The sequence below is a fragment of the Lichenostomus cassidix genome, chromosome 8, assembly GCF_008360975.1.
Source record: "Lichenostomus cassidix isolate B80296 chromosome 8, HeHo_3.0, whole genome shotgun sequence".
Classification (NCBI taxonomy): Eukaryota; Metazoa; Chordata; class Aves; order Passeriformes; family Meliphagidae; genus Lichenostomus; species Lichenostomus cassidix.
In genome coordinates, this window is record NC_139489.1 from 19,957,869 (window position 1) to 19,983,451 (window position 25,583).

General features: G+C 43.3%; 2 protein-coding genes across 14 annotated transcripts in view; one reads left to right on the forward strand and one right to left on the reverse strand.

Annotated features, from left to right (window-relative positions):
- The window catches only part of LOC146433995 (uncharacterized), a 324,515-nt gene extending 310,356 nt beyond the window's left edge, over nt 1-14,159 (reverse strand). For 2 of the 4 annotated variants that reach the window (XR_014853780.1, XR_014853781.1), the window contains exons 1-2: nt 13,996-14,157; nt 3,100-3,258 (exon numbers count right to left, since the gene is read on the reverse strand). The gene's annotated coding sequence lies outside the window, so the exon portion shown is untranslated. Of the gene's footprint in view, nt 1-3,099; nt 3,259-13,995 lie in introns of all 4 variants that reach the window. The other 2 variants (XR_014853778.1, XR_014853779.1) reach the window with 2 other exon arrangements.
- NTNG1 (netrin G1) overlaps nt 12,687-25,583 on the forward strand; it is a 157,477-nt gene continuing 144,580 nt past the window's right edge. For 2 of the 10 annotated variants that reach the window (XM_085068234.1, XM_085068238.1), the window contains exons 1-2: nt 13,206-13,778; nt 19,838-20,538. In XM_085068234.1, the coding sequence (XP_084924360.1) occupies nt 20,293-20,538 (246 nt within the window). In that variant the 5' untranslated portion in view covers nt 13,206-13,778; nt 19,838-20,292. Of the gene's footprint in view, nt 13,039-13,200; nt 13,779-14,137; nt 14,520-19,837; nt 20,539-25,583 lie in introns of those variants that run through there. The other 8 variants (XM_085068240.1, XM_085068237.1, XM_085068236.1 and 5 more) reach the window with 7 other exon arrangements.

Consider the following 25,583-nt stretch of genomic DNA (forward strand, 5'->3'; position numbering starts at 1 on the left):
GACAGATGACTGAGCTACCATAGAGGGTGGAGCAGAGATGGCATTAACACAAACTTCACCCTATTTATCACTTAATAATTTCAGTATCCACCAGGAAAAAGGTAGAAGAGCTTCTTTAGAAATCCCCAGGATTAATTCCATACTCCTGCTAACAAGCATTGTGGTAGAGGATGACATCACATACATTATGTAACCACAGTGCAATAAGACATCCCAGGATTCCCACCTGCTCAGCAAGCTGCCAAGAAGCCATAAAGATGGATGAGCCACTAACCATCTATTAACTAAATGATTCAAAACTGTTAGAAGGGAAGAAAAGTTCTCTATCTGTTCCACTGTGAATGCATCCCTCATCTGATACACTGAGGTTGCTTAAGCAATTTCCACACCACTTTGGAGATCTATGTGGCAGATGGGAGCGAAGAAGCCTATCTGCAGAAAAAAACAGATGAAGTTATTGGATTGACTGGAGAACATGCATACAGCTGAAATGGACCTTCTGATTTTGATCTGTGGTGAATAAAAGGATGCAGAAATAAGCAAGTAGATGCAATTGATGGTGGTGATAAGACCACAGCTGCAATGAGACATCTACACACAAGTTATCATAGAGAATCCCAAGGCAAGAAAATAGACTTTCCATGCAAATGTCATTTTTGACACACAACTCAATTCATTTCCCATACTCTTTTAGCAGCCTGTATACGAAAGACAACATAACAGCAATTGTTTGTGCTGCTAGATACTCATTTCGTCATTTGGGGGAGGAGAGAGGACCTTAACACACACAATTAACCCATGAGACCTCTACTGCAGTCATACACAGTTCCTCCCTGCAGTTTCAGGTGCACATTTTTTATTATTCATTATGAGACTAATCACACTTTCTCTAATGCTCCAGTGACAAAGTTACCCTAGGTGTATTTCTCCTTTTTTTCACTACTCAGCATCAATAAACTGTGAAATGTGTTAGAAAACAATATTCCTAATGGCTTTCTTTTAAAATATATTTCAGATTCTTCATGTCACAAAATGCTTATCTTTTGAACTCTCAGACTGCTGGGCTGAGCAAAACAGGGCCTTAAAACAAAATTAAAAACCAACCAAAGACCCAACAAAAACTAGTTCAGTTCCCTATTTTACATCTGATTTTTTAAATAAGAATCTGAATGGAGTAAGCAGCTCTTAAACGGCAGTTGGGCCAAGTTTCTCAGAAGTAAATGAGTTTTCAGGCAACAACTTACTGCATGACATGACTTTAACTATTTGAGTTTACTATTGTAAAAGACTTTGTGTTATCTGTTTGGTAAGATAACCCTCATATTTATTTACAAGAGAATGCAATTACAAAGACAAAAGAACCCTTAAGAACTAATATGAAATTATTCCCCTAAGTAAACTTACTTACAAGCTTTAGCATCTGCAGTATCTGCCGTATTGCCTCGGCTCTCCTATGAGTATTTAGCACACCCTACCTGCTAATTCCCTGCCCCATTTTGCCTGCTGGTGGTGCCCATTATGGAACATTCCAGCAGGGCCACTGCAGACTGCAATCAGAGCAGCACATTTATATTTCCTGTAAAAGCATTGCTTAGATCCATGCCACTAAATATATACAAATATAATATATTATGACCCTCTATAAAAAATACATTTTTAAAAGTTGCAATATATAGTAGTTGAGCACACAATATTTCTCATTTTGAATATAATTTGTGATTTCAGACATCAGGTGAAACATACAAAAATGAGAATGTGTATTTTAGTTTATGTTTTTGCATAAATTAGAAGGATACAGATGGCCATTATTTAAAGTTACAGCTTTAGCTGATATTGGTGCTGATCTGCATGAAATGCTGGGCAGGACTGGAAGCCATTGGCAGATTCCCCAGTGGGACAGATAATAGTAGCAACGTGGGGTTTAGGATTCCATGTGCTCCTTTGTCCCTCTGCTTTGTATACCATTGGTTCATTTTGAAATATGCTCTGCTGTACCCCGAAATCTATTGGTGGGTTCCCTATGCCTGTCTTCCCTTCAGACTCCCCGGGACTGGCTCTGGGGGAGACAGTCCCTCCCCTTCCTTTCCCTTTATAAGGCGATGTCCAGATGACCTCGTGGTCTTTCCATCTCCGGGCTGGCAGCCCTTATCCCATTCCTGCCTTTCCTCCCACCTTCTCTTCCCTTGTAACCCCCTTTTCCCCGTTACCCCAAATAAACCAATCTGCCAGAACAGAGATGGAGTCCAGTTCTTCCTTTGTCTCACTAATTTCCTGCTTGAATTGACGCGGTTAGAAGACTGCCGCCATGCCGCAGAACCTCGGGGGCCGCTCGCCCCGGATCCGGTGGGATTTACAAGAACCAGAGACCCGGTCCAGGGGGCAGCCGGCCTGTGCCACTCTCCCGGACCGCGCTACAACAGATACTCATGGCAAAACATGCTCTCCCAGCTCTCAGTGCCTGAGAGCCACAGATCTTGCAAACAAAGCTGCTGAAGTCAGAGCCAGAGAGAGTAGGTGTTCCAAAGGACAACTGGCAGGCATCTTTGAAAGAGCCAAATCTGAACCCTGCACTTCTTGACAGCAGTTATAGCTTTACCTTCAACTAAAATATGGATGCTAGATGCATCCCCTTGGCATTTAACTTCTGATTTTAGAAACTTTTCTTTCTAATTATTTTTATGTGTTTAGGAATAATTCTGAAAAATATTAATTCTGTTAAAATTTTTGCTTTCAGAGGTCCTTTGTACTTTCTCTTTTATCAGCAGACCACATCCATTGCCCAGCTTTCCCCTCTTAATAAACCCCAGGTTCTGCCTAATCCAGTTTTGCTTTTCTGAAATTACTTGTCTATTGTTCACAGTTCTTTTTAAGCTCTATTTTACAAGAGAAACCTCCAGGTTCACATCTTTTTCTCTCTGTACATGCCTTTTTGGAGCATAATACAGTGAGTTCCCACCCTCTCAGGTCCTGAAATCAGTCCTTGGATCCCTCAAAATGTCCAAACTCAGAGCAGGGGAGGGCATGTGTGATGTTGAATATAATGTCTTTTCAGAACATCAATAAAATGAGTAAAAAAAGACTAGGAAAAGAAATGCTTACCCTCAGGAGCCTTACTCTTTAAAGAAATATCCAGAGACGCACTGCACTGTGGTCTGAGCTCCCAGGCCTGACATAGGTCTGGTCTCCTTTTGCTCTTATTCGTGCCAATGGCCAAACTCATGCAGACATTGCTCTGTGGCCTTCTCCATTCCACTGTTCCTGCAAGGAAAGACAAGCCTGTCCTGAGGGAGGAGGCAGGGCTGAGAGTCCCACTTTGCTCTCCCTCCCTCTCCAGCCACAGATGCTTGGGACCCAGGGCCAGCCCCATCAGCTCTCCTCAGCCTGCTTTCACACACAGCACACACACCACACAGAATGAATTCATGCATTTCACCTGGGACAAATATTTTCCCTCCTGCTAATTTTTTTCCCCCACCTCAGGTGGAAGCCCTACCAATGCATGCAAAGCAGATCTTCCCAAGATGTCTGAGCATCTGCGGCAGCCTGGGTAATCAGTATATCCTAGTCAGGTAAATGAGCAAACTTTTAGCACAGGGGAATACAATCATAATGATGCATAAGAGAATAAATTTGTAAATATTACTGATCAAACTTCAGATCAATAGATGTTTTACATACCAGAGTAAACATATAAACTTCACTGCCAGCTTAAGCTTTTAATCATTTAATTCATTTGTGGATTAATTCATCTTTCTATAATCTGATCTATTGGTCTGGTTCTCCAACATAAAAACCATTATTGCAGCAAATGTCACCATTTTAATTTGTAACCAGTGTCCCAGAATTTTTAATGAATTAATTGGACAGTCTTGCACATTAAATATAGTAATAAATGTCTTGCAATGCAGGTGAAATTTAAATTTAAAATACAAATAAATGGTGTTAGCTATAGGAATGTGAATATCCTGATATTTATGCTTAGTAAGTACACAAGTCTGCTTGAGAAAGAAAGCAACTAATGCCATCTTGGCCCTGACATCCTCTCTACCGTACTGCAAGGCTGAAGGAATCATACATCTGTGTGAAATAAAAGACAAGGAAATAAAGCCAGAACTTCTTTCAAATACCGTTTGGGAGAACTATCCTGGGGCTGGAGAGGCAGCACCCAGGGGCCCTGTCACCTGGAGCCCACTCCTAAACCATAAGGCTCCCTGTAGGATTCTCACTAACTCAGATCTCTTCCACAGGATGATGAATCCTTGCTTATCTAATCCCCTCACCTAGGGAGCCAAGGTAGCTCCCTCAATCAGCACCCACTTGCCTGTGTCTGAAGCACCACAGGTGAAATTCCTACTCTGGTACACACCAGTCAGACTGGGGTTTTTTTTGGAAGAAGAGCCAGCTGTATGCCAGAAAGACTTAGACATCTTTAAAAAAAACTAAAGCACTCACATCATGCAAAACATTGCAAGGACACAGTGTCACCATCTGAATTCACATGACAAATACTTCAAATCCAGAACAGTGTACAGCTTTGCTTTTACAAGAAAGTAGATGAACTATTGTTAGTATGGACTTGTAGTATAACATAGCTTCTTCTGGAAAATCAAGATATTATTTTTGGACTAAAAACCAAAACACTGTGAAAGGAATTTTTATATGTGCACATGGGCATAGAACCTTTAAAAAGAGACTAAATAGGAGAGCATATTTTAATTTTATTCCCTTCCAAACACCACAAGAAATATGATAGCACTTTGAAAGGGTTTGTATAAGTCATACAGCTAAATTTTCATGCATGAAGAAAAAAATAAAATTGTTAATGAAAATTCCTTCCCATATCTTGTTATATTGAGCATAAATATGAGTATCAGACATGTAGATCATTGAAAAATGATGAAGGAAACTTCAGAAATAAAAGTAGTAATCTCATTTACCAATTTCTGTAGAAAACCATACCTCCAGTGTTTTGAACTACAAAAATACCTGTATTATTGTTTACATATTTCTGACACTAATCATATTTCAATTTGCTAAAATCTGTTTTGATGTGTAGACCCTACACTGCAATCTAATAAAGCAATTGAACTGATCATACTCTTAGCAAGAGATTCAGCTTTTCAATAAATGAAATGCCCTTTCCTAAAATCCATTACAAGTAAGCTGTTAATTTGTAGCTGCAGAAATCTGTTGACAATTACAAAATGCTCGTGAAGTTACTCTTTTGCAGTAATACAGCAACACAACAATTTTCATAGCAAATCCAGTCAAATACATAATGTTTAAATCACTGTAAACCACTGTAAACTTGAAAACATAATTAGTGTTCTAGTTACCTAGAACAGTTGGATAGTGCTGCCCTTCACTGGTTCATAATGGTATACCACAAATCAAAACTAATGGCTACCTGACAAAACTGTGGCTCAGCCACATGAAAACTGAGTTTCCCCTACTTCTCTTTCCAGGACTTCCACATTCCTATCAAATGAACACCCAAAACTGCCTCACCACAATCCAAGTTTTCATGCAATAAATGTTTTTATATACTTATTTATCCCTTTCATCAGGAGGGATAAGACAGTTGCCAATATTATCCCTGCCCATGGTTCTTGTGTTTGTATTCCATGTCAGAGTGCTACTGTAATTCCCTCCTCAATGTATAATTATGCTTTTCCTCCATGAAAGAAATCCTTCAATAATAGAATAATGAAAATTATCCCTGGAATGTTTCTATGCAGTATTAAAACACTGGACTGATTAAAAGTGGTACTATGTAATGTCTGTATTTGTGTAGGAAGAGGTGGGATCAGGTAAATAACCAGTAGTTCTCAACACGTGCATTTTGCCCTGCTGAGGGAACAGAATATAATTGTTTTTTTAACACAGCAAATGTAATAGTCATTGTGTCCAAACATTAAATTTCATCTAGGAAATTAATTTGGATCAGTTGGTTGTTTCAGCTAGTTGTCATACACATACTATGAGGCCTATGTGTCTTTTAAACAGTTATTTTTCCAAAGGAAATATATTTAAGATAGTATTAACAGCTAGAAGGTATCTGATGACAGATGATGAATGACTGTTAATTACTGTGTGTGTTATATGCAGCAAGTCCAACCTTAGATGCCTAACTGAGATGAGAGCAGTGCTCAGTTCTGTACACAAACATAAGCAGTAGTCCCTGACTCAAGCCCTGACAAGTCTATCAGCTAAAAAAAAGGCCAAGTACATGAAATATTTTCAAAATATAGAATCAAAAGATAGAACTTCCATTTCAAAAACATGTTCAATATTTTTTGACAAATAATCTATTTCTATTTATAATATATTGTGTTTACTATTATGTTTGAAAAATGGCTGAAACTTGCATTGGTGCTGGCCATTTCTATAGAACATTTCATTTTTAAAAGCCTTTTTGGAAGTGCAAAAAACCTTGCTATGCATATTTTGGATCAATTGTATTGACAGCTTACCCTATGATCACCCACGCGGGTAAGCAGGCTCCCCAGAACTCAGTTCAGTTACAGCAACTTGAGCCTCTGTGAAGATCTACATGACTGTGTGTTTCCATGAAAAGAGTGTCCAGAGTTTCCAGAAAAAGTGCTCAAACAGAAGGTGAACCAAGCAGAGAGAAATTCAGAAAACAGGTAATTTTGAAAACTTTCCTCCAAAGCACCTTGGACAATACCATTTAGTGTGTTTGTCACTGTAAAGATGATTGAGTCATCCCAGCCCAGCCCATATGCACTCACCCTTCTAGGGAACCTTATTTTCATTTGATTAATAAGTATTGGCTCATGAATAGCAACTGGATTTTATGATCTTTGTCTTCTACAGAATGCATAATGATAGCAAGAAAATGCTTCAGATAAATCTCTTCCATCTCCTCTCTTATTTCATGGTGGAATATTAAGGTTTACTTTTTCTGGAAAGTTTGACAAATTTCTGAAGACCCTTATGTCACCCCCAATACTAACTGCAACCAATGAAATGTTACAAGAGTTAACAGTTGGAATTGTATAAATAAAAGCAAAACAGATATATAAATAAAAAGTCTTTACAAAACAGCCCAATAAACATCTGTTTTGTTAAGCCATTGGTGTTAGCACATCACTACCTTTCCCAAAAAGTCAGCTCAGCCTGCTCTGGAAAGACGGCTATTTCCTCTGCAGTTTAGCAAACCACAGTTGTATGTGGCTTCCCTGAAAATGAGACAAACTACATTGCACCTTGTACCAGAAATCAGTGCTAAAATACCATCTAATTTGTTACCCAGGGTTCACGAGCACAGCCACAGCTTGCAGCCCAGCAGCTGCTGCCGGCTGTGCTAACACCGTGAGGAAGAGCAGTCACACCGGGAGGAAGAGCAGTCACAGCGTTACTGAGAGCAGCCGCACCACTGACTGCCAGGTGGGACAGCCATTAGCAGCAATACAACCCCAAGGCTTGTCAGGAGGTTTCTCAGCTACTGCTGGTTTCTAGGAAGTGATGAAACCTAAAAATACTGGACTCTGGAGGGAGGAATCAATAAGTGAGAGAAGGGCGTATCTGTATCTGCTACCCTGCAGCACTCCAGTATCTTGTTCTACACAGCATAGAGCCATTCTCTGTCCAACTGCAGGAGTGACTTTGACCCCAAGTAGGTCATTTCCTTCTTTTTGCTGCAGAAAAGGACTGATACTTTCATATCTGATCTTCCCTCTCTTGCTGGGATTTTCCACATTTCTGTCTATATTTTGGTTAGGATACAGCTGCAAAGATTTTCTATTAGCCATGTCCCTTTTTTAATAATTACTAACTATTTTTCTTTTTTAATTAACAAAAAAGTGTGATGTATTTGTTAATTTCAAAGGAAAACATTTAATTTAATGACATATCTGTTCACAAATCAAAAATGCAATGATTGAAAATAGAATGTATGCTACTACTTTGTGAAAGTCATTTACAGCACAGAAAGACCACTTTGGCAGATACATTTATGTCTATACAAGATTAGATTTTACATTCATTATGGGCATGTGGCATATTATTATTTATTAACACCAAAAATAAATGTTTATATTTGCAGAAAAACAAGCTGCTAAATTCTGAAAAAATATTGTTGAGGATTTACACATTGTGTCATGTATGTTATGTAAATGGGAACAGCAGAGATTCAGTATTTATTATTAGAACAAAACATTTTTCATTCTGCGAGTGGAAATCCAGGCTGTAATTTATGTGCATCTCTGAATCAACAAGTACAATACTTAAGAACAACACTTCGCATAAAAAATAACTGACTTTGCCTTCTCACTGAGGGCACATCTCATGGAAATTCTTTGCCTCATTCCCTGGGGAACTGCATAGGAATTACAAAAACACTGCTCCCAGGAGACCTGAAATGGTCCATTTTCTATCCTAGACCTGAGGAGAGTAATGGGGTTCCACAGGCTGCAAGCAGGAAATAGTCCCAGCCAAATGAAAAACACTGCTGATGAGGTAGTCTTTCTCCCAGATTTCATACATACCCTGTTTCAAGATTTCAGACCCCAATGTCCTGTTTAGAGAAGCTCTCAGCCCTGAAACGTCATTGAGAAAGATCTCCTTACCCTCTAAGGAGAAAAAGTCATTATCAAGCTGTATGGAAATGGAGGCAGGAGTAGGATGTCACGCATATCTCTTGATGTAGTGTTCATCAGTGTAACATCATACTCCCAGCTGGCTGCCCAGATTACCTTACTCATGGGCGTGCCTCCACAGGCCCTTTCCATTAGGATTTCCCAGGGCTGCTAAACTGGGTCTGCTGGTGCAGAGTGCTGTGATGGAAACTGTGGTCTAGACAAGGCACCTGTAGCATTTTTCTGTTCTGTCACCCAGTGTGCTCAGAGAAAACCTCTCACAAACTGTACTGCTATGGAGGTTTCAGAGCAAGGGGTGACTTTTTTCCAGTAGCCTCCCTGTCCCCTGTCCTCAAGCTATGTTGAAGCTCAAGCAGTGTCAAAACACTACATAGGGACGTCTGTGTATTCATCACTGCTTTGCTCTAGAGTCAGGATTTGTCCTCCTGCCTGGACAAATCAGAATCATACAATGGCCTGGGTTGGTTTCTAGTTCCAATCCTCCCAACACGTGCAGGAACACACCTTCCACTAAAGCAGATTGCTCAGAGCCCCATCTAGCTCCTCCATGAACATTTCCAGGAAGGAGGCATCTACCATGGTTTTGGGCAGCCTCTTCCAGTGCCTCACAACCCTCTCAGTGAAAGATTTCTTCCTAATACCTAACTTAAATCTATCTCCTTTCTGTTTATAGCCATTTCCCCTTTCCATATCACCACATGCCCTTACAAAAAGTCCCTCTCCAGCTCTCTTGCTGTTGGTCTCCTTTAGGTACTGGAAGGTGCTATAAGGTCTCTCCAGAGCTTTCTCTTCTCCAGGTTGAACAACTCCAACTCTTATGCAGAAACCTTTTGATTTTGTCATTTATCTAAATACAGTTTTCCAATAATTCTGCTGTAAGCACTGGAGGTACTAAAGATGGAAGCCCAGACCAACATTCAAATTCTAGACAACCCATTGATTTTACAGAAAGTTAAACTACTGTTGGCAAAGCAGCAATAAAGTGGACAGATGAGCTCTGCCCTCTGAGAGAATTTGCTGTTTCTTGCCATTTCTACCCCTGTCTCAGCTCAGCAGTGGGAGGCAGGGGCAAATTAGCAGTACTCCTGCTCATCTCCCACACCTTTTGCCTGCTGCTTCACAAAACCTCCTTCAGCTGGTGGCAAAAGAGGTCAGAAATACTTATGCAGTGTGATGGAGAAACAGAGCACCACATGGAGCAGGATACTACCACAGAGCAGAGATGCATAGGAGCACCGAGCCACTCTCTGCACAGCAGGACCCTCCCTGCCACCACTCAGCTCCCACCAGCTACACCCACTGCCTCCTCTCCTCTGTCCTGCCAGGGCACTGGTTCCACCATGATCAGCCTCTCTGTTTTGAGGCCAGGCTCCAGCCACTGCATCACATCACACCTGCATTTTTCACTGTGGCCCTCAGATACCACCATGCTGAAACACTGAGCTTCAGGCAGGGAAGCTCCCGTGTCTCTGGATACATTTCCAGGGACAGGTGCTACTTCAGGTAAAGCCACATACTCTGCTACTGCCCAGTGCAGCAGTACTCTGCTGTGGGGAAAGCACTAATAAAATAATTCTGCTGTATCATTAGAGGTCAACTTGGACTACAGCGAGTAATAAAAGATGCATAATGGCACATGAGGGGATGCACCAAACAGCCAAACCACAGCTTGAAAACATGCAAAGCTTATTTAGATTTAGGACTTAGTTAAAACCTTGTAGTTCAGCTGGTGTTTCACAGAAAAAATTTGCAATCAGCGATATCACTTCTGTACCAGCAATTTATGCTACTTCTAGTATAAATTATGCCTTGTAGCAAGGAGTGTCCTAATAGGCATAGGTGCTCCCATGTTCAGGCCAGTAATCAAAAATTAATCCCTTTCCCTGATTCTGTTAGGGACCAATGCCAGCTAATACTGAGAAGACATAAGAAATACTGCCGGAAGCACTTTCAAGATAACACTTTCCCAGTGTTGTGACTTTCCATCCTTTGGTATTTAACAACTGGCTAAATCTTCATTTTAGTCAATTTCCAATTCTGTAAGGCAGGCAGTGGGACCTGCAGTGTTTTTAAATATTCCTTTCAAACTTTGGTTAATCTTATCTTCTGTCTACATACCAAATCTGCTTTAAGAATCCTGCTAAAGTCCAGTCTCAAGGTGCTGTGACAGCGAGTTGCCCAGACCATTTACATGTGAACAATCATTACTCACTTCTTAAGGAGCTGTCAGAAATTTAATACAGGCATTGGCGCAGTATTTTCAGTTTGGTTATAAAAGCACTGTCCCTTCTCCCTTCAACTCCAGCTTATGGCTCTAAAAAGAACAAAAACAACACAGACAAGTCTCTAGCTGCTGAATTCCATCTGCTTTTCCATCCTTTCAACAGCCTTTGACAAAGAATTTAAATCAGATCCTTTTTTTCTGGTGAGCTTAAAATTTGGCTGTAAAGTTTGGCCACATTCTCAGCCTAGATTTGATTTTTGGCCATCATTTTCACCAGTAAAGCACATTCAATCTCAGACTTGGTGACACTGCACTCAAACCAGCTGCTCTAGCTTTGATGCAGAAGAGGCTAATACCATTAGCATGAAGAACTTAATGATGTTTGACGTATTAGATGACTCGGTCCTGCCTTTAATCTTTGTGGCCGGCCAGTCCCACCAGGCAAATAATGGTCTCCGTAGAGAGGTCAAAGACTCAGTGCAGAGGAGACAAAACTTCCAGCACAGCCCTGCAGGTGAGGTTTAGGGCATGTGACCCGAGCAGCACAAGGTGCAGAGCAGGTGTGTATGGCACACCCAGCTCTGCTCTCCAAACACACCACTGTCACTAGCATTACTGTGACATGAAGAGCTGCGCTCCCCGCACGTGGGAAGAAGTCATCCTCCCCCAGTTCACATCTAAAGCAAGAGAGCACTCGTCAAGCACTCCCAAACCACTGCCCTTGCAGCACCTGCAAACAGCCGACCCAGCCTGGCCCAGAGACAGACAAAGCCACCACACTTGGAGCATCAGGAGGCATAGGAACCCCACAGCTGTCACAGGCAGCAGGGCTGGTCCATTCGCACGTGCCACTGCAGGGACTTGGCTCAGTGTGTACACTCTCTTGCACTTTGCTGTACAGCCCACCATCTGTCTAGTAATTAGGAAAACAACCCTTTTCTTCCAACTGCAGTGAAACTCTGCCCCTCTTCTTTACAAAAGGCTCAACGGAGCCTCAATGCCTGACACGCTTCCAGTTCAAGTGGAAAGAAAAAATTACTGATTTCCATCTTCTATTCTTTTGTACCACCTCAGGGACCAGGAGGCTGCAAACAAAGCAAGAACTGCTTTTGGGGATTGAAAATCCCTGAAGCTGATTTTTCCCACCCCTTTGATCATTCCTGGCTTTCCCACATAAAGAACTTTTCCATGTATGTGGTACCTGCACTAACATGGCCACAGAGATTCCAGAGAATGAATGGAAAGGCCAAAACAACACCACTGCCCACACAGGGAAACAAAAGCTGGGAGTAACTAGGAGGCATCTTTTTTATTTTGCTGGGTTATCTGGCCTAGGGGCAAGAAGAAGACTGTCCTTCCTAAGGGCTCGTGCCAGTTATTTCCACAACCTACCAAATTCCACGGTGCCAGTTATTTCCACAACCTACCAAATTCCACGGCTCAATTGGAGAACAAATTTCTTACTCTTCCAGAAATCCCCTGCCTCATTTCATCTGTTTACCTAATAGCATTGCAAAACGCCAAATTTTGTCAACAAATACAATGGCACTTTTGCCTACATAAATACATTTAACACCTCTTAACATGCAAAACACGCAAACAAACGATAAACACAGCTTCTGAGCGTTCACAATGCAGCCAGTGTCCCACTGCCCAGCGCTAGCAGCTGCAGACGGTCAATTTCAGTAACCAGGTAGTTGCCAGGAATAAGCACAATTCCTACATGGGACTCAATAGTCATTATTAGTTTTAGATACTGCTTTGTAGCTTGGAGAAATCTGAAAGGGAGAAGTGTGTGCGCCTCTCGTTTGAGCGACAGAAGTAGAGGCCGAGCAGGAAGAAACGAGGAAGCACAGCAGAACGCGGGGACGGAGTTTTCTCGTCTTTCAGGAGCCCCGAAGGGCTGGTACGGGGCGGGCGGTCACAGTAGCACCACAACAGCACAACTCGCGCTCCCTGCCTGTGTCGGTGGCACTTCGGTGCTGCGGACAGAGCACGAACCAGCGCTTCCCCGGCGTGTTGAGCACTGCGGAGGGGCCCTCCGGCGAGTTGGGCGCGACGCTGCCCGGTCACCGCGGCCAAGCGCGGCTGCGGCGGGGCGCCGGGGTCAGCCCGCCCGGCTCGGACAGCAGCAGCACGGACAGCACCTCCGCCCGTGCGTTACCAGGCTGAAGCCGAAATAACACGGGAGAAGTAAGGCTACTCCAGCGGGCAGAGAGCAGCCGGAGCCCCGCCGGCTCCTAGGCGGCTCTCGCTCGGTCCGGGGCGGCGGGTCCCGTCCCGTTGCCCCCCCCCGCAGGGCAGGCGGCGCCGGCGGTGCGCCCGCGGGGGCGGCAGGGCGGGGAGCGCGGCGGCGGGGGGGCGGGCGCGGCGGCGGCGCTAGGGCCGCGCGTTGCGCGGGCCCGGAGGTGGGGTAGCTGCCGCCGCCCCGCTCGCCGGCAGTCGCGGGGAGGTCGCTCCGAAGTGAGGAGGCGCTGCCGCCGCCGCCCCCCGAAGTTTGGCCGCGCCGCCGGAGCCCTCCGCGCCGCAGCCCCGGCCAGGAGAGCGCTCCGCTCGCCCCGCGCCTCATGCCGCGGCCGCCGGCGCCCCGCGCGGGGCTGCCCCCGCCCTGAGCGGCGGTGGCGGGCGGGGAGCCCCGGCGGGCAGGACCCGCCCGCCGCCCCGCCGAGCTCCGGAGGAGTGCGGCCGCGCGCCCGCCCGCCGCGCGCCGCCCGCGCCCCGCCAAACTTCGACGCCGACAAGTGCCTGGAGCCAGCGGCCAGTGCCCGGCCCCCCGCCACCCGCCGGCAACTTTCTCGGGGAAGAGCATCCCTCCCCTCTCACGCCCTCCCCGCGGCCCTTCATGCCGCCACCGAGGGAGCCCCAGCGCGTCCCAGCGCCGCGGCGGCTCCGCGCCGCCCCGCGGTGAGGCTCGGGCGGCCCGAGCCCTCAGGGTGAGTACAGCCCGCCCGCCGGTCCGGGGCGGGATGGGGCGCGGGGACTGCGCGGCGCGGAGGGGCCGGTGCGGGTGCCGGGGGCTGTGTGCGGGGGTCGCCCCGCCGGGCTCGGGCCACCGACCGCGGGCAGATCGGCGCGGGCCGCGCGCCCCCTGCCGCCCGCGCGGAGCGGAGCGCGGCGGGGGCCGGGGCTGGGGCCGGGCCGGGGCGGTACCTGCGCGGTGCCTCCTCCGCCGGAGCTCGGAACCGGGAGCCGGAGCTGGGACCGGACCGGGCTGCGCCGCGCCGAGCTTTGTAGGGGCGCGGGCGGTGGGAGAGCCGTGAGGGAGCGCGAGCCGTGAGGGAGCGCGAGCGCTGAGGGAGGGGCGCGCTCCTCGCGCCGGCGCCCGCAGCGCAGCGCAGCGCGGGTTTGGGCGCGCGGGCGCTGAGGGGGAGCGGCGGTCCCGCCGGGCTGAGACGGCGCCCTGCCGGCCAGGAGCAGCGGGCAGGTCACTGGTGCCCAGCCTGGAAACAGTTCCTCCGTTGCATCGGAAATTGCAGGCGGCTTTTCTAAACATTCACACGCACACAAGAACCCCCAAAGAAAACCCCTCATGGCGGTGAGCAGCGCAGATCGGCTAAACGCGATAAAACAGATGCTTTTCTACTCTCAAAGTTGGTGCATGTGCGGTTTTGGCCTCTGATGAATATACTTTTATTGTTCTGCAATCAACTTTCCAGTATTCCGGATCTGATGTGGTAGGAGCCAGCATTACTTCCACAGAGATGTTAGCGGAGACAGTGAGCGGAACAAGCGGTGGAGATGTTTTTAAAGAGGGAATAAGTCACTGTCTTGCCTAAGGACAATGCGGTTGAGGATGACAAGCTGTGGCCTGGGAAGCCCGTGATGGGGAAGAAAACCACAGCAGAACTTCCCCTGGCTTGTTTTTTGTTGTTGTGGTGGCGGTAGTTTGTTGTGGGGTTTTTTTATTTTGTGGTTTTTATGTGGAAAAAATAAAGGTTTATTTCTGGTATATTTCTGGACCTTAAAAAGATGATTACCAGAGAGTTTCCAGCAGTTAGTGGTGATACTCTCTTGGAGTTATGAACTTTGCCTCAACCCTCAAACCTTTGTCACTGATAAGCAGCACCAACTTTCTAGCTATTTATGTAAAATACAGCAATAGCACAGAACGAATTCAGCAAGCAATAGGCATTCATTTTTGAGGCTAAGAACTTTCATTTAGAAAGTCATCAGCTCATACCATAACTTGAAATCTTTGTAGCCCTATACCCTAGATCCACTGTGTGATGAGCATGCATCCCCTTATTGAGCATGAAAAATAATTGAAAAAAAAGATAAAGCCAAAGACTGTAAATGCCCCACTTGCTAACTTATTCCCAGAGGAAAAACTTGCAGAACAGATTGATGCTAGGTACAGAGAGATTTAAGGCAATAAGCTACAATTATAGAGATGCTAGAGGAAAAAAAGCAGCTATGTACTAAGGCTCTAAAATTTAAATAGCTAAAATGCTTTTTACTCCATATTCTGACAGCTGATGATACCTGGCAAGTAATGGCAGTGGTAGTATGATGTGTCAGTCAGCAAAGAATAATGTGTGAAAACCAAAAGTATTTCAAGTATAGTGCCAAATCCCAGGGTTTTTTTGGTAGCAGATTGCTGTATTTTATTTTCTTTAGTCAGTAGGTATTGACATTTTAAATTTCTTCTGAGGCAAAGAAATATTTTTCTGCTAAATAGTTAAATAAGCTGGATAAGAATAGAACCTAAACTTTGATGGGAACAGTGTTTGAGGCCAAAGACATCAAAGCAGTTGCTTGAGTATACTGCATTTCATACAAGTATTGACAGAAATAATGTGTATTAAATTGTTAAATACAGGTTCCCTTCTTCTTGGAATTGACAAATAATTTTGCCTTTATAAAAGGGGTTGGGTTATATATGTATCCCCTTTCAAGTTGCCTAGGTGTAGCATGGTATAAAACACGAGGTTTAGTAAATGTAAGTTGCAGGAGGGTTAGTTCTGTTTTCCAACACACATTATTGCCTATGTTCTAAACTGGCTTTAAATAATTAATAACTGGAGTGGACGCAAAAGAGCTTTTCACTTGGGCTTCATTCATCTGCTTAAGCTGTTAGGGATACAAACTTGAATCATGTTTCCTTTGGAAAAATCTGTTGTGCAGCTGCCGCTGTTGGGAGGTGACAGCCAGCACTCCTTGCCTTGCCTCGTTGTTTTAGCCAGTTCTCCTCAGGCTGCCGTGCACTGTAATCTCTGCTGTTGGCTCTCATTCCTGCTCATGTGTGGTGGCGGGGTACACTCGATCCGATGCATGATCAGCGTGAGAAGTGGTCACTTTTTTTTTTATTACCTCCTTCACGTTCCTGTGGTTTGCCAAAGGGAGAGGCCCAGAGCCCACCCTATGGATCTCCTGGCAGGGAGCCTCGTGCAGGGCATCCAGCCTCTGTGGTTTGTGAGGAGGGAGCTTTTTAGGGAAGGGGGTGGATTTTCACAGTGATGGAAGGAGGCAAAGGACAAGTGTTTGCTAACAACCTCTAATGAGACCTGAAGTTCTTTCGTGGCACTCATTGTCCCAAGATGCATTTTATCTGTCTGTAAAGGGGGTGTCTCCTCCATCTGCAGAATTAACACACTGCATGAGGTGTCACTTCTCCACCTGGAAAGGGATGCATGTGCTCAGAGCCTCCTAACAGCTAATTTTAGTCTGGGGGTCAGCTGCATGCCATTCTTCTCAAATGGCTGTGGCATACTCACTTGTGGCCAGAGTGACCAGCGCTTCGCTGACGGAGCAGCGCGCAGAGGGGAAGGCAGAGACAGCAGATGTCGTCTCCTGCACCGGTGCCTCCCAGGTGCCTCCTAGTGTTTTCCAGATTGCAGAGGCTGTGGCACATGGGGATCTTTAAGGCCCCAAACGTGCTGCAGCTCACAGCGCTGCTGTCCCACACAGAAGGTCGCCGGGAGCGGTGCGCTCTGGAGGCTTTGCATACATTAAAGTCCTCCCGGCACTTTGTTCCCTCGCGCTCACCCAGCAAGGACGCTGATCCCTCTTTGCCACCTCCATGGCCCCCAACACCCAGGGTGTGCGACTAGCAGTGCAGGGCAGGGTGGAAGGAATCAGGACAGTAGTTATTCCTGATTTGTTTGGTTATGTTTTTTAAAGGTCTAATGCATAGGCATTACTGGGGACAAAAAGCCCAATTGCTGTGTGCTGTTTGTTACCCACACCTAGAAGCTTATCACTACACATCTGGTACAGCTGTGAACTTCAGAAATGTTACTCTAAACGGTTTTTTTACAGAATAATTCAAATAGATATGTCCTTAGCAATAGGCCGTTGAAATGTAAAATGCATATCACAAGTGACTCTGCAGGAACAAATATAAGCAAGACAAATCATATAGCTCTGTCAGAAAAAAACCTGGCAGCACTCAGCACATGATCCTTAATGTGCTTTGGTCAATATCTTTCTCTATATCAATGGAAGCTCATTAAAAGAAGATACTGCAGACTAACTGAGCCATGCCATACTAGTTCTTGCCAAAGCTTGACATTTTTAATACATTAATAATATGTCTGTAATGTAATGGAAAACTATTAATCAGAACTGGTTATGTGCCAGAAATTTAAGCTATAATTGGCTGCTTCTTGTCAGGAATGTCTGTCGTACACTGCTACAGCTGCCTAATGCTCAGATGTCTTGCACTCCTCTGCACTTTTTTCTTGTCAGTGCACTAAATTCAATCGATGTTATAGTCTATAATTCTGTGTAACGACCATCATTATGACTGGCTTACTTTAATGAGAATTCGTTATATGGGAAGTATTTTAGCACAGTGTGTTAAGGTAGTGGCTTGTTTCACATTATTTAGTCCTACCCAGTCCTGTTTATTAGCAGATCTGATTCTCAGTAGTTATAAAAGGTTACAAGTAACTGAAGAGCTAGAAAGGAAGATATTAAAGAAAATAAGCTTTTTTTTTTTCCTTAATATACAAACTTGCTGTCTAAGGATAATTAAACTCAGTAACTTCTTATTTCTACACAGAAAAGTTATATTTAGTTACTGTTTATTCCAGCTATGATGAAGCCATCTCCAGTAAAGAGTATTTGATTTGCCATATTAATATAAATTTAAATAATTTGGCTCCTTTTCTAGCAAGGAGCTGTTTCCCATTTTCATAGTGACTGTTGTAAAATGAAGGGTCTTGGGAATGGTTTTTTCCCCCCATTCAAAATAGTAAAATACATTGGAAAGGAAACAGGGGAAGAGTATGTGGTGTCCTTAGAATGACATGGAAAGTGTATTTTGGAATTACCAAATTCCAAAATATTAAGCAAACGCACCCACTGAAAACAAAAAGAAAAAGAATTTAAGGTTGCTACAAAACCAACAGTACTACACAGCGTGCTTCTTAAAAAGATTTAATTTGGTCTTAGATATATCTGCTTTTGTGTCAAATTCCAATTTGAAGCTTAAATATGTTTGAATGAATTGAGAATTGTTACTGCATGAAAATTCAGATATTCTCTGCGTATTCTGATAAAATACATGAGAGTTGTATGGTAACACTTGATAAAATGAATATAATGGAAAATTGCATTTACGTCCATACAGCAATTATTGTAAATTACTTTGCTATGGAAACACAATTCAACCATCTGTTGGCATTTCATGGTGTCTGTAGTTTAGCTCAGTTTAAGATGAAGCATTATTTAAATATAGGGGGGCTGTTTGCGAATAGCTTTGAAGATAAGTTTTGAAAATGCATATTCCCAATGTGACACATTAAGGAGCTTACCAGCTCTCATGCCTCTTCCCAAGGCTTTGGGGTGTAGAAGGGCTCATGACACTGGGCATAATTTAAAGCTGGGAAGCAAAGCAGGCTGCTGAAAGTGGCGGCTTATGGTTGTTTCTTAACATCTGTCTGATGAGTCTACCTAGATTTGAGCATCCAGACAAAGGAAGTGTGGAAGTGCTGCAGCGGCTGGCGGAAATCCTCTTCCTGCCGAGAGCCCAGTGCCATGGCTCCCCAGCCTTGGGTGGCACAGGCTGACAGAAATGCACTGAAATTCCTAGCCCTGGTTTTCCTTGTCCCTGTTTAGAGTACTTAACTCTTCGCAGTTTTCCTCATACATAATTTGGATTTTTACCTGTGCTTTTTTAGAAAATTTATAATTTAAGTTGATAGGATAATATTCTAGCATTATTTACCTGTAATTATGTGATTCAGGTGCTACAAAGTGAGGGAATTTCTAGTTGCCTTCTGAAGAGGGGAAAGGGCATATATCTGCTGTGAAATAAATGCTGAGTGCTCAGGTACAGCCACCCTCAAACCTAAGAAAATAAGAGGGGAAAAGCATCCATATAATGAGCTACAAAATAAGCCATTATCTTTATCAGCAGTTTGTTACCAGTGTGGTCTGTAAATCACAGTTCAAAGGGAAAAAAAAAGGAAGGAAAGCTTTTCCAATGCTAATGAGAAATGTCAAGGAAATTGAATCGTAGTTGCTATATCTTTGTTATTCTTAAAATAATAATAAAAATAATAAAAGAAATATGCAAGGCTTTTGGAGCTCCATGAGGTCCTCTTGCCAAGAAACTCTCAGCACCTGATAGCCCTGATACCCATTTCTGTGTCACTTCAATAAAGAACCTTCCTGCTACTGCCCCACGGTGCTGGGCTGCCTGCTCCCCCGCCTGCCTGCACCATCTGGGCTATGGCTGAATTCAGTAGTTTGTTCTCCAGTTTTGCAGAGGTGAAAATACAGTTTTGGAAGCAGAAGCCTTTAACTCACCTGGAGCATTATAAATCTGTCTTAGTTAAAGAACAGTTAAATCCTTCATGTCAAAATACTTTTCACTGTGAATGATTTTGATAGTTTGTTCATTCTAGCACAGAACCCACGGTAAAGGTTATCCATATTATACCAATTTGCTTTATATTGCATCAAACCTCCAAAATGTCAACATATCGTATATTTTGTAATGCATTGATTCTTGGACAATAACTCTAATTTTTATTGTTTCTAAAAGGGTGCTGGTGCCAGAAGAAAAGAATGATTGATGGGAAACAGACACCAGCCTGTAGACACTCACCCTTTTCCTTCGGATACTGATTTATCAGTGTGTCTGGGCATCCCCTGCCAGCCCTGAACACGGAGGATCACTCAGGGTTATCGACAGTGTAGCTGAAGACCTGCAACTTCACAAATTATTATCTGCTATTGGACATCTTTTACAAGAAGCCCTGACAGATAAGTTAGAAGACGAAGGACAAGCGCTGCATTGCTGTGAAAGGCTGTCATCAGGGCCTGGGTGGCTTCTACCAAAGTCTTTACTATAGTGAAACAAACATCCTATCCTAATGCATCACATTTGAGTTGGAACCTATTTTATAAATATATACATGTATATGTACATATAATCTATAGACTGCACATACGCCAGCGCTGAGCATCCTTACGAAGCTGACATAAAAGGATTTAGAAATGTATTTGTCAAGATTCCTGTCACTTCACGCCCTCTGGGTTACTGTATCCTCCATGATGCAGCACTACCCTTCTGTGTGGGGACACTATGACGTGTGTAAGACTCAGATTTACACGGAAGAAGGAAAAGTATGGGATTACATGGCCTGCCAGCCAGAAGCCAGAGACATGATCAAATATGTAAAAGTGACTCTGGATCCCCCAGACATAACGTGTGGAGATCCTCCTGAAACTTTCTGTGCAATGGTAAGCCAAGCTTTTGATTTTGCATAGTTAGTGGGGATATATTTGTGATATATGGCTTCAAAACAGAAGCCCTAGAGCGCACACAAAATTATGTAAGAAAACCTGCATCATATTCCAAATGTGAAAGGAATGCTGTACAAAATTCTGAGCAGTACATTAAGCTGAGCAATGAGATGTTCTGCTTATGAGGACCTAACTTGACTTTATCTGAACTCAGTGTCTCTCTACCTCAACTTTTAATGTATCAAAAGAAAGCAGCATAAAAGTCCTAATTCACTAACCCATAACTGGGATGGCCTTTGCCCGATCAAGAAAGACTTGAATAAACGGATTACACAAAAATCAGTTTAAAGCATCATAGCATGGTATAATTAAGCATAATTTCCTAATGGTGAGACCAATTGAACTCAAATTGCTAAAGCTTAAAAAGTGGTGGTGGGAGCTGGGTTGTTACAGTTTTCCCAGCTACCCAAGGAGCTGCAGCAGGTGTGTATGGACAGTGCAGCAAAAAACATCTCCAAGCTCTAGCAACTACTCACAGCTTTCTTCCTTACTGAATCTCTTGGCATTCAAACAAAGAGAGACCAAAGCTCCTGATTTTACCTGGTCCTAAAATAGACTGGGTTGGGAAATGTTTGGCTTGGTAAATAATTGTACAGGTATAAGAAACCAGGCAGACACTACGTACGCATACACATATATATATGTATGTGTATCAATCATTTACAGCTGTGCTGCTCCAGGTGTTTGATAGATCATACTTGTAAGAAGTCATTTCAGTTAAAGGAGATCTTTAACATATAGATAACTTTTTTGTCCTCAAACACAGAGGATTCCTTTTCTTTGCCACTGAATATTTTTATTAAATACTGGGTGGAAAAATATTGAGTTACTTGATTGGAAAATATGAGGTGGAGGTACAAAACATGCATAATTACATCTGTTAATACAGCACCAGAAACAGGCATCACATTACCTACATTATTTAGGTTTAAAATGCCAATGAGTTCTGGTAAGTGAGGTTATCACAACTGAGAAAAGTCTACAAGATATTTATTTGCTTGTGTACAAATCATCATTGCAGGGTGACAGCATCCCCACAGGAAGGAAATTTGCTTTTAAATGCCTTGTGGCATCATTTTCCACCACTGCTGTTCTGTAAGGAGTTCAGATCCAACCACACATACATTTAAAGCATTATTTGCACGCATGCAGCTGCTTCCCACGTACATTATGGTAATAGCCACGTGATAAATTGTGGAGCTACATGAATAAATTACATTCACTATGAACCTTTGACTGCACCACTTGCTCTCTGCCCACTAATCCATCTCTGCTGACATGGCTTTGACACTCTAAACCTCCGATCAGCTTCAAGCAGCCGCTGTTTAAAAACAAATAAAAGTCATGTGCGCCACATAATATTATCTTACTTTTTTTTCTTAATCTTGACATATATTTTCTCTCTCTGAATAATGATAGCTGTGATTTAGCACTCAGTAATATTTAGTAACTCATCAAGTAATGCAAAAGGTTGTTCTTTTAATGAAAAAAACAAAACTAAACGAAAATGGCCAGTAAAACTTGATTCTTCCTTTTAGTGCAGATAAACATTGCAGCAGTTCCTATCTTGAGTAATTCTTTACATTTCTGAAGGCCTTTGTTATCAGTATGCACTCTAGTTAGAAAAATGATTTTAAACAAAAAACAACCAACCAAACCAAAAGACATTTTGATTAAATCTAAGTGTTAAAATTTGTGCCAGAACTCCCTCTGGAAACATTTGACCCCACAAGGTCATCAATGCTGTGATGTGAGATGAAAGTTTGCTTGGGAATTACCTGAGGTTACAGCTGTAGCTCACTTGCAGCTGAAGCCTGTGAGATGCAGAAGGCCACCAGAATCCTCCCGTGAGAATCAGAGAAAGAGGAGTAACTGGGGAAGAGGGAGAGAGAGCACGCAGGATGAGCGTGTGTATTTAGCTACGCAAGTGTAGAGTGACTGACTCTTACATGGTAAACTGTTGGATTTGTTTCCAGTATAGATGTAGATTGTACATATACACTATATTTAGATATGCATTGGTAGTGGCTTGGCTTGCTTGAAACATCAGGAAAATGACAGAAATATTTGATGTTCCTAAGGTATTGCCCATGGCTCACAGCAGAGCATTCTCATCCCTAAAAATGCTTCATGTCTATCTGTACTGTAGCTACCTGTAGGAATAAGATATTTCCTTCAAAATGAGGCTTTATATATTTTGTAGGGCTGAGCATTTGGCATTTATGTGGAGATCTTTTATTTTTGTGTTCACTTTTAGTTTTAGAAAATGAGTTGAGAAGATGGCACTGACACACTTGGAGAAAGTGGGCAGTGGAAAAAAAAGTTCTTTCGTGTTAGGCATGTTCTTCTGCTAAAAAATCCCAAATTTGAAGTGACAAAGATGCAAAGGTTTCTTTTCAGCATGGTGAAGTGCCAAACTGCCTTACAGAAATGCTTGGTTTTCTTGTTGTGTGTACTGGCTATGCACCTGCTAAACCTGTACTGCTGTTTTGTTATTGAAATCAGGCTAACAGTGACTTGGAGAAGATCAGGGTCTTTTCAGATATTCTAACAATATGCAAGGGTACCAAGCAGCCTGCTTCTGCAGGATGACAAGTAGGTTGAAGCAGCCTCCTGTTTTATTTGCATGTCAGCTCCCTGATCAGGCTTCATAATATTCTGTTCACCAAATGGACTAAGGTAGTAGCTGTTAAGTCTCTGTCAGCCTTCGGTGTAATATAGATTAGATCCTTGAAACAAACCAGACTGAGAATTTCATTCAAGTCCTGCTGGGAGATTATGGTAGAATCTAAGGCAGTCTGTGAGAGTAGCAGATAATAATCTGCAATAACACACAGTGCAGCCTTGCATTGCGATGCGTGCAAGCATACAATACAGAGGAGATGGGTGGTTAAATTGGCCCCCTACTTACTTCTGCGTATTCCCCATGGAATCATGAGTCCGTGAGGAATTTTTACTTAGTGAGCTTGTTTAGTTGACAGACTGAATAAAAGGGCTTTGCATATGTAAATTTGTCGCGAAATATAACAGCCCTAGTTGGCAGCTAAAGCCAGCATTTGGCAGCTCACCACATGCAGGTACCTTTGGGTAGTCCCTCCAGAACAGCAGTTGTAGGTATTATAGGGAGCATGCAGCAGAAAAGCGCTCCCACCATTGCTTTTAGGCATCTATTTGGAGAATAACATTATAGTTTCTGGTGACGTTCAGTATTGGCAGCTCATGAGATTATTCTGAAACCTCAAACCCCTGGAGTCCTAAGATTACGATTATGTGAGATTCTCAGTTTTTGTTTAAAACATCATCTTTATTTCCTTAGTCCTTCTGGTTGTAGCGAAAAGTTGGAAAATGAAACCAATAAGCTCAAAAAGCAAAGGCCAAATAAATAGCCTTCCAAATTATTATTTGTTTGAAGTCTCATCAGATTTAAAGTAATTCAGGATTTTTACAGCTTAGAAAGGATTTTTGCTCAAGAGGAGAGATACATAAAAGAAACTTATAAACAAGCGGCTAAGAGCAGTAAACACAATTTGTAGCTGTGGAGTTGCATGTGTCTGTAAGGAGGATGTGACAGCATTCTTCCACAATAAATACCACTCCTCTTGCCTACAGGATAACCAGCACCGTGGGGAAAGGGTTCACTGCCCACCTCTGGCTTCCCTGTACATTTTAAAGCAATCTTTAGCTGCCTAGAGTGAGGTACATGTATGCTGTATACCTTCTGTATGCTCGCAGAAGGTGCATGTGTACTTTCTGGTGATATTCCTTTGAGGAAATTTGGTCATCTTTTTTCAGTCACGGAGTTGGACTGAACAGCCACAGTGTTTGAGCCAGCGTGATCATTCCTGAAGGTCTGTAATTTATGAATTTTGAGCATTTGGCATTGCTAAGAGTGTCTGGCACCATATGCTTGTGCATAGTTGGCCTGGGAGGAGAGGGAAAGGGAAGGAGGAGAGAGAAAGAAGCTATTTACATTTTCAGGTTTGAGCTGCAGGTTTCACTTTGCAGGGACACTAAGCAAATTTTGAAGTACCTGCCGGTTCTAGTTCTTGTGCCCTGCAGCATTTCAGTACAAAACAAATCTGCTTTAAATCCCTGGGAGTAACTAACGGTAAAATGTATTTCCCACTTTGTAAGAGCAATTCCACAATACTCTGTCCAGTCATAAAGAGAAACAAATCTGACTTCTCATGACCATCACCATCTTTTGCTCTACCAGAACAGTGTGTAGGTGGCTTCTGGCTTTCCTTCTGAAACCTTTGCCAGCTCTATCCCTGGTAAAAGCATCAGGAACCTGATGGTGCTGCTCACAGCTCAGGGATCCTGTCGCCCCAGTCCCACCTGCCCTGCACATGGACTGGCCCCTCTGCTGATATCCAGCCTTGACGTGGGGTTTGCATTCAAACCGGAGCCGGGATTCCTGTGCAAATTCATCATGAATTTAACCAGGAGACTCCTAGTGGCTATTGCTGTAATTTGCAAACCAGAGAAGAATTTATGTCACCGACCTGTGTTTGCAGCTCAAATGGCAACATGAAAATGTAATCTTCTGTTTGTGTTTAGATCTAGCTATCATAACACCATCTCAACGGCTGAAAAATGGTGAAATTATCATCAATTATAGTTGCCTGCAGCTAATTTCCTCTGTAGGTTAAACAGAAGCTTGAAAAGGAGCCTGCAGCTGGGAGTCCTTGCGTTTGTACAATTTATAGAGCAGAAATGCTGATGACAGTAGAAATTTGAGCCTTTGAGTGCTACTCGGTATTTCATAGCCAATCAAAACTAAATTAAGAAACAAAGATTATTAAAAAGTATTCTGCACATGTAATTCTGGCATAATATTATGAGGTGGACATTAAATTTTTCCCTCTGAGACTTTCAGCATCATTAATATAGCATTCCTTTAATTACAAGTAGGCTCATATTCCTTAAAAAAGGGGAAATGCTGTGTAGCATAGTTAGCAATACCATTATTATATTTACTA